Genomic DNA, 9,725 nt, shown 5'->3' on the forward strand with positions numbered 1-9,725 from the left:
AATAATTGGATTATATCAACACTTCTGCATATTTGTTCAACATATTTATTATTTAATGTGAATAAAACTTATTTCAAGTTTTGTTGAAGCACTACACGATCTAACTCATGTAATCTCAATATAAATTACATCTCTAGGTTTTTTAGTTTAATAAATACCTATTGTAGAGATAAATTAATGTGCTTTATTTTCCCGATTTGCCCTAGTTTTCACACGAACACAATTTTAGCAGGCGATTTGTATTCACTTTACGAACTCTGTGATTTCCGTTGAAGTTTCAATAATATTTCGAGTATCTCATATTGCCCTTTAATTGTGATGTTAATTGAAGCCCTAGCATAAACATCACAATTAAGGAGCATGATGAAATGCTTGAAATGTTATTGAGACCTACGGAAATCACAGAGGTCATAAACTGAAATCAAATACCCCGCTAAATTTCGATGTAAACCCAATCGATAAAGAAGATTTCTTCTGCCAGTAGTGGAAATTAGAGTTTAGTTTTCATTGCAGCCGCTGAGATAAGCAACAAATAGCATTCTACAGGCGTATTTGGCAGTTTCCAATCTATAACCTCTGTGATCTGTGATGCAAATGAAACGTGTAGACTGCTTCTTCTCTTATTCCCTGTGGGTGCTTTGCAAAATAGACTCAGACCTTCAGAAGAAAACTTTATCCGATTGGGTGCACACACATTTCATGGGAGATTTCAATTCAGTTTATAATCTACTATTTCGTCTTAACTTTCAGTAATATTTCAACTATCTCAGAATGTTATAAAAACAATATTTATGATTTAAGAATTAATATATATGCAATAAAGCTGTACAAATCAAATAACACACTTTTTGGTACAAAATATAAACTGGCTTATTAGTAATTTTATACATACGTATGAATATTATTTTTTACTGATTACATTTTAAACTAGAAATGAACAGATAATATTTCCGATGGATGAAAAAAATACTGCGTTTTTTACAGTCTTAATCCAAAGCCTCTTCCAATAACACTTTACATCATGTAGGGCTGACGTTGCTTCTAGTCATGCGTTGCTGCTGTTCCTTTCTATACTCTTGTGCTGTGTTCTCCAATTGATCTTTAAGCTTTAGCAATTCGCATATTCGTTGATATACAGGATCCTAAAGTATCAATTATTAACATTTAATATTGGGTATTTAATCAATTGCCCTACCTGCGTTCGCATGCTAGGATTCCACCGACAGTAATAGGCTTTCCACAGTTTAATATGTCGAATACTTGCTATGGGAACAAGCACACGCTCCTGTTTGGCATTAGCCCAATAAAGTGGGTTTCTATACAGATCCAAATTGCTGTTCGTATATGACCAAAGCGAAACGGTATTGTCCTTGATTTCTGCAAAAACATGCGTAAACGTTTGGAAATTTAGTATAATATTTACGTTTTATAATTTAAGAAATAATACAGTTTAATTCAAAATTGGCGTTAAAAGTTAAAATTACTATTTCATAAATTAGCAAATCACAACGCCGACTTCCACCTAGGAAGATATTGGTTGAAGAACATGTCAAGGTTACATTGTATTTGTGGTTAGTTTTTAAATTGTGCTCTTCAGAACTTAAATAGACACACGCCAACCATAAAATCTCACCTTACAAGCAAAAAAGTGACATGGTATACAGGGTGGCCATTTTCTCAATCTTTGTATGGGTAACTTCTACATTTTTTAAGATAGAGAATCCGTTAAATGGGCAAAATTGGGCAGAATTCGATTGCCTATTCATCACCGTTTTCAAAATGTAGGTACCCGAGTTGGTTTCTGAAATATCCTGAAAAAGCAAGAAATCAACACTTTTAATTATCATATAATTCGTAATCTGCTTAAATTACAAAAAAAGTAAAAATTGTCTTTGGTAGAACTTTTTGCGTTGAATTCAGTAAACTAGCACTCGTTGCCATGGTCAACTTGATTTACGAGATAAAAAATAAACTTGTGTTTTTTTAAATGGTAATCATAGTTGGCTGTGGGCCTTTCAAAATCCTTATCTTTTTCTGAATTTAACGATATAACTGTTTGTATGTTTTTCTCTTTTTGTTGCCGTAAAACTTCAAAAGAAGATAAAAAATGTGTAGTAGGCTATGGAAACAAGAACTGTATTATCACACAAAGCACAAAACAATAATGAATCGTTTAAATTAAATGTTCAAATTGACTTCCGTTTACGTCCAGGCATTTTTTGGCATCTTCAGATTCAACTCGTGAGTTGTGTGAAGGTGCACTATCATGTTGAAAATATGCCAATTTGCGATATGATGCTAACGGAAAAAAAATATCTTTCCATATTTAAATTGTGATTATAAAAGAATGGACCAATAATTTTATCACTAAAAAAGCCTCACCAGACATTCAGAAAAAACACGCTGATCTCGCCTATTTTCAATTAGATGATGATTTTCATTAGCCCAACAAACATGATTGTGTCTGTTAATTATTTCATTTTTGTTTTGTGCTTTGTGTGATAATATAGTTCTTGTTTCCATAGCCTACTACACATTTTTCATCTTCTTTTGAAGTTTTACGGCAACGAAAGGAGAAAAACATACAAACAGTTATATCGTTAAATTCAGAAAAAGATAAGGATTTTAAAAGGCCCACAGCCAACTATGATTACCATTTAAAAAAAACATAAGTTTATTTTTTATCTCGTAAATCAAGTTGATTATGACAACGAGTGCTAGTTTATTGAATTCAACGCAAAAAGTTCTACCAAAGACAATTTTAACTTTTTTTCTTATTTAAGCAGTTTACAAATTATATGATAATTAAAAAAGTGTTGATTTCTTGTCTTTTCAGGATATTTCAGGAACCAAGTCGGGCACCTACATTTTGAAAACGGTAGTGAATAGGCAATCGAATTCGGCCCAATATTGCCCATTTAACGGATTCTCTATCTTTAAAAATGTAGAAGTTACTCATACAAAGATTCAGAAAATGGCCACCCTGTATACATAAAAAACTAAATATAGAAGCATTGAATTATTGTTAACTGATTACAGTGTCGAATTTACAGCGCCATCAGTAAAATTATACGGTCTTTCCATTTGCCTATTAGTTTTCGTTGCTACTTTTTTGTTTACATATAAAACAGCAGGTAAATTCTTAATGTTAAAGTAATTTTCAGATGGGAAACTAAAACATTGAAACCACTTTCTGATTTTGTATTTCGCAAATAGCTGTATATTCTCCTTCCGACAACAATACGCCAGGTCCGTCTTGTTTAACATATAATTAAGACATTCCAAATTATTGAAAAAAACTACTTACTTTCCACAGCTCTCTCCCTCTCGCTATTGAACAAAAATGTTCCAAATCTGCAAGAGTACAGATGATCCAAAATGGTAATTAAGAAATGCTCGTTAAATTCAAAAGCGTTAGGAAACTGTTGCGTCGTTTGCCAAACACAGTCAATAAACTGTAGAAATACAGGTGATCGATCGGCGTCACTATGATGTTCGTCTCCATGGCCAACGCGCTTCAATGATCAGATTATATCACTATAGATAGCGCGTACGATAATGGCAAGCAAATAGTTACCTGCTGAAACTTGTGACCAAAGGATAACCATTCCTTTTCAATCAACACCTCAAAACCTCTAATCGTACGATAATATGGGTCGAGCAGTAGCATTGAAAGAGCCGTTAATTGAGCAGTTCTGTCCCATCCATCCGAACAATGGACTAGTACAGATGTTTTGTGGTTTTCCACCTTAGAACCATTTCATATTTTGGCCCGTCCTTTATTTGTAACTTAATAACAAAGTTTACCTTATCAACGATCCTTACAGCACCCGCCAAAATGCATTTTATATGTTTTAGCCAATATGTAGATTCTACTCCACTCAGCCACTTGGTTTCCTCAATATTGGGGTAGCAAAGTTCCTTTAACTTTCTCAACGATTCTCGCATAACGTGAATATTGTGGATATCCAGAAAAACCAGCTCGGCATGCTGGTAGGCATCTTCAGATTCATAGCTAAAAAGCACCTCGTTCCAAATGGAATGTTTTTCCTCAATTCTCTTTATTACTTACCCTCCGCCTTTAGCCTTATTTGCAATTGCGTTTGCTGTGGGTCTGGCGTCCATAATAATCATTTTATGACTCTGTGCATTTGCGTCCATTATCAATTGAATGTAGTGCTCATCTTCTCGACACCTTTTCCCACTTACCTGCGTTATTACAAATCTATTATAATACGTAAATGTTACGAAAAGTTTTCTGATCTTCTCACCCCAACTAAAGGCTGGGCACATCTCGTAACCGTAGCTTGCGATTCAGGGTGAATCCAGCTCAAAACTGGCAGTCTTCCTGATAAAAGTTTACAATCGAAATTGAGAACGTGAATTAGCATACATTTTCAAGGAAGTGTATTAAACGCATGCTTAAGCAACTATTTTAATTTCATTTGCACAAATGAGTCCATGGCATATTTGGTGTGACTAATTATTTTTGAAATTAAAACACTAAATCACAAATCTCAGAGAGGTTGAGTTTCTTCTTTCTATTAGAATGCCAGGATTTGTCAGCATTAGCAGAGTCACGGTGATAGTTCTGATTGTCTTTGATAGATTTGCTGCAGTTTTGAAGGTTTTTACATACAGATTTATTTTATATATCACCAATAAGATTTTTGTATTTACCCAAGATATACTCAAATTCTTGAATTGTATGTTTAAGAAACGTTTGTCTTTTATCAGTGTCTTCCCTAAAACAAACTACAATTTTCTTCTATTCGATAGCTTATTTTTCGTAAAATATATTTTTTTGTAAATAAACGACTATTTTTTTAAAATTAATTTATTAAATTTTAATTTTTAATTTAATTTAATTAACTAAAAAATATATTTTTTTATTAATTTGACCGTAGGTAATTATAACAAATCGATTTTGCCTGCATCTGAGAAAAAAATGTGTTTAGGCTTCTAGTTGTTATCACTGCAGTTGATGTATGTATCATTTTATCGATGCGGTTATTGATATCGCGGTAAGGCAGGAAGTAACGTAGTTATTAGAATTGAGCATAGTGCAACAGGATGTCAAACAGGATCAACAGGATCAAAATAAAAACGAAAATTAAAAAAACATAAAAAACGAATAGTTTGTTAACATTATGCGGACAACATCAGCGCGGCTTATAAGCAAACTAGTAGTAGTAAGTAGTGACTAGCCTTACAAGGACTGAGTCAGAAAAAATCGCTACACACAAAAACCGTGCTAATTCATCGAAACCAAAATGGGCTTCAAGACTTATAAAGTGCAGACGACACCAGACTAAACTCCAAGTAAGAATCTGGATGCAAAAAAAAACGGGATCAAAAATTGAACTGATTTTTTACAAAAAAAATATTGCGCGCGGAGGAATCAATGGATGGTTCAAGACTAAGATAAAATCAAAGTTTCCCAAGAAGAAAGAAATATTTTGTAACGAAAGGAACGATAAACACCGAAATTTACGTAATATAGTGTGTCCAAAAAATATTGTTGCCATTCATGAAACAACATAAAGTCTGAACTTCCTTTTGGCCAGACTTGGCTTGGTGTCGCCACAGTAAGAGAGCTGTAGAATGGGGCCAAATGAATAGTCGTTTTGTTGCCTAGAAAAGCCAATCCACCAAGTTGCCCAGAGGTTCGCCCAATCGAACGACATTAGACGTTGATTAAAAGAGCTTTGAAAGAAACGAAAAAATAAGCTAAAACCCTACCAGAATTCAAAGTAAAGTTGAGTTCTGCCGCTAGAAAAACCAACAAAGCTACCACAAAGTCGATGCTGGAAAGGATTCCAAAAAAAATGTCTCAAAATAAATTATTTCCGCTTCATTTTTTTTATTACTCGTAATAAAATCATCTTTAAAACGCTTTTTGTTGCATTAGAATGTTGTCAAGGGTTCGTAGGTTAAGGTTTTTTTGTGTAGCAATTTTTCTCAGTCCTCCCCAGAAATAGGGAGTGTTCGATTTGTAAAGCCAAAGTTGAATACACCGCGCGAGAAAAGGTACTATTTCCTCATTCAGTATGTGTCAAGGAACCGAGCCCTCATTCAGTATGTGTAAATCGTACCTCTGCTGCGAAAACTGCAAACAACCTGGATATCTTCATCTTTAGTTTGAGCTGGGATAGCCCAAACCGCTGGATAGCTGTCACATATCGTGTAGTGTTCATTGATTTTCGTTATTTTCCACATATCATTGTTTACCCCCTTAAAGCAATAAGTGTCTTACACAAGTCAATTACTATATAAAATAATGTAATTACCATTCGTTTTAATTCAGCAATCGGTTCATATACAGCCCACCCATTTTCGCTAAAAACTTCCTGGTTTTCAAACGCGAACAATTTCAGCTTACAGCTAAGCGGGAAAGCAAATCTTTGCAGCTTCTCGAATACAGTGCGACGCGAGTGGTTTTCTTGCTTATGTGCAAACCTTAGGTTGCGCATATCTTTACAGAATATCTCTATTCCATAGGCGTTTTCACCTCTTGATGATGCACCACCTACTTTTTCTATTCGAGATACCTATAGAGATTTATTACATAAACATTCGAAAAACTGCGGGCGATACCATAAAATCCAAGTAATGCGTCTGAGAGAACGTCTCGTATTGTATCGTATAGCTATAGCACATTTAATTGAAGATATTTATAAAAGTTAATCGAATTATTTAATTGGGTTCTTTGCACCACTATTCCGAATATATCAGCGAGAATGTTCAGTTGGTCGAATTTAAATTAATTATACGTTTGTCTAGTATTAAACTCACATTTTTAAATTAAATTAAATTAAAGTTGCAAACTGAATAGCTTCTAATCAGATTAGTTAAATTATTATGTAAAAAGGTGTATAAACTAAACTAAAACTCGCAAAATTAGAATTCAGTTCATACTTACAACTCCCAATGGCACTTCAATAATATTTGAATCTTTATCTGCTGATCGAAAATAAAGTTTATAGTTGGTGACGGTTAGCATCCCTCTGGCTGGACCTTGATATGGACATAAGTAAGTGACATCTCTAGCTTGTCCAGTTACCTTTTCTCCGGGTAATAATGGCAAGTCGTCGGGCCGATTGAGAGTACCAGATTCTGAAGCTGCTTGAGCCTAGGCAAAAGTTTCAAATTGGCAAACAGAAAAACTTATTGGAGGAATTTTACAGTAAATTCAATTTACTATAAATTACTATCCCGATACATTAGTCAGTCAATCTTGGAAAATCAAATTTATATAGCACCAATAAATTTTACTGCAATATGCAGCACTTTTATAACACATTTTATATTATTATGCACTAGACATGGGGTAATTAAAATTACTACTAAATTACTATTAATTCTGTCAGTGCAGCCTTTTTCGGAATAAAAAAGTTTAAATAAATGTCGTGTGGAAAATATGACCGCTTATAGAAATAAATATCTTTCGAACGACTCAACATTAAACCAACTCAACAACACACCAGACGATTAATATAACACTGTCTGTTTTTTTTTCTGTCTGAGCTAATCGATTTTGCCCGCAGTCGGATTTAAACTTTAACCGAAAAACCATGACACTATTTCGACATGCTGTTCCATATTTTATTACATTTTTTTGCTTACCATATAATTTTAAATCTGTCCAAGAATAGAACTGATTCTAAAAAATAGTATCCTTAAATAGGATTGATTTAAAAAATATTCAGTTAAAAGTTAGCGAATATGCGTCGCAGTGCATTTTATGCATTTTTGGGCCGCTAATTTTAGTCAATCTAATATTTATATTTCCTATTAATAGTTAGAAAACATGTGATGATACCTACCATACTCACTTGCCGCTTATCTAACACGTATATGTTAAACTAAGAGTTTTTGGAAGGTGAAAAAAGCTATAAATGAAATTTTTTTTTACTGAATATTCTTTTTACTAAGCAATTATACGTTGATTAAATATTGAAATATTTATTGTACGGAGAGATTGAAACAAATAATTTAATATATAGCAATTTTGCTAAAATCGAGCCACAATTCTTTTAACCCAAAGAATACTTGTGCTGATTACTAATAAGCTCATTTATTTATATGTATACCACACACCAGACCACAAGTTGCATAAATTGTAATGCAGTTTTTAATACACATTTTATTAATTAAGGAGCAGTTAAAAGTAAAATGTAAAATTTCTAAGTAAATAAAAACTAAATTAATTAATAAAATGAGTTCAGTTTAAGATTGAACAGGATTTTCAAGATCTGCCGATAAGTTGCTGCACACTATTGATCTACAGTGAAAATTAGTCGGTTTTCAAGATTTTTTCAGCAAGAACCATAACACACCTCGACTTTAACTACATCAGGTGAGGATACGAATGCAAATTCTTCGAGTGTTTTCATGGAAAAGTTGGTAAACATATAGAATCCAACGTGAGTGCTTTATTGGTAAATTTTAATTTGATGTCTTTAAATAGAATTAGATGTTTAAGTACAGTTCTCCTTCTTCCTTTATTTCAAAATGATTATCTCATACTGGGTTTAACATAATAATATTCAAGCTAATATGCTACTGTGTAATAACATTGTAATATTCAAGCAATTTATGTTTGAGTTCATTTCGAGGAAGGACATTCACATATGTCCTAAAGGTTGTAGTTTTTCTACAAAACAAAATTCCTTTGTTATGACCAGATGTTTTTGCCCTTCCTTAAAAGATTCATCGAAGAATCCCAAAATACTTAAGCGTTACGCTATTCCTTAAGCAGTTATATTAAACAAATAATAACTCAACCACCCGAGACTATAGTAGTGCAAGTTAGTGTGTACCCACCTTTTTCCTCTCTAATGTGGAGACAACATTTTCGGTTGAAGTAGAACTTGAAGAACAGTAGCTTTTACTAGGTGAAGTCTTGCCCCAATTGGCCTAAAAACGTAAGTCACTTATTGCCTATTTTCCTTACTTACGCCCGCAAAGTCTATTATTTAATATATAACGACGAATTAAGTAAACAAAATTTGCAAGTAAAATGCTTTCAGTAGCATTCTTGTGCCTAAATCTTAATTTATATTTTGGGGGCAAATCTTCGCAACTTTTCCTTAAACCTAGGTACTTACGGAATCTTGCCCTTTGCCTAAATTCAGGCTTTTTGTTTCGGAACGGTAATTTTCTTTGCCAAAATGGTTTGGGTCCATGTCGAGCAGTTCCAAACTTCCTGTTTTTCTGCTCATTTCTTTGACTTTTAAACCACTTGCAAAAAAACACTATTAAACATATTAAATAAACAAACTATCTATGTGTTTGACATGACATCCATATGACACATATAAAAGGTAGCCGACAAATATAACTATGACGTAATTTATCAGCTGGGCATATGTTTCTTCTGTTACTGTGTTTCCTATCGATATACGATCGATAGAACTGGACTTTTATTATTTACGCACAATTATTATTTGTTTACTAAATAATATTAATGTCACGTTGAATTTGTACATCCAACTGAAAGTCAACTATTTCCAATTAATGCAAATTAACTGAATTCTCCAGAATCTTTGCAAAACAACACAATTTCCTGAAATTCTGGAACGCAGCACATTGGGCTTACATTCAAACGCGCAAGCAATACGCACTTGAAAACAAAAATTCGTCAGAAAACCACATTATGAACTGCAGAAGGTTGGAAACTCACTTTTGTTATTTATAATCATTCAAATTGAACCGCGCATTGA

At 33.3% G+C, this 9,725-nt stretch overlaps 1 protein-coding gene across 1 annotated transcript; it reads right to left on the reverse strand.

Moving 5' to 3' along the window:
- Nucleotides 1–29: 29 nt before the first annotated feature.
- On the reverse strand, nt 30–9,449 carry LOC109542826 (myotubularin-related protein 2). Its single transcript, XM_019912234.2, has 12 exons — nt 9,111–9,449; nt 8,827–8,919; nt 6,923–7,132; nt 6,291–6,551; nt 6,096–6,234; nt 4,272–4,348; nt 4,073–4,209; nt 3,808–4,015; nt 3,578–3,748; nt 3,308–3,515; nt 1,196–1,377; nt 30–1,142 (listed from the first exon to the last, which is right to left on the reverse strand). Exons 1-12 carry the CDS (start codon nt 9,222–9,224, stop codon nt 1,020–1,022), a joined length of 1,923 nt encoding a protein of 640 aa, XP_019767793.1. The 5' UTR covers nt 9,225–9,449; the 3' UTR covers nt 30–1,019.
- Between the last annotated feature and the right edge of the window lie 276 nt (nt 9,450–9,725).

The sequence above is a fragment of the Dendroctonus ponderosae genome, unplaced genomic scaffold (genome assembly GCF_020466585.1).
Source record: "Dendroctonus ponderosae isolate FM_Combo_2020 unplaced genomic scaffold, Dpon_F_20191213v2 Dpon_F_20191213_7, whole genome shotgun sequence".
Classification (NCBI taxonomy): domain Eukaryota; kingdom Metazoa; phylum Arthropoda; class Insecta; order Coleoptera; family Curculionidae; genus Dendroctonus; species Dendroctonus ponderosae.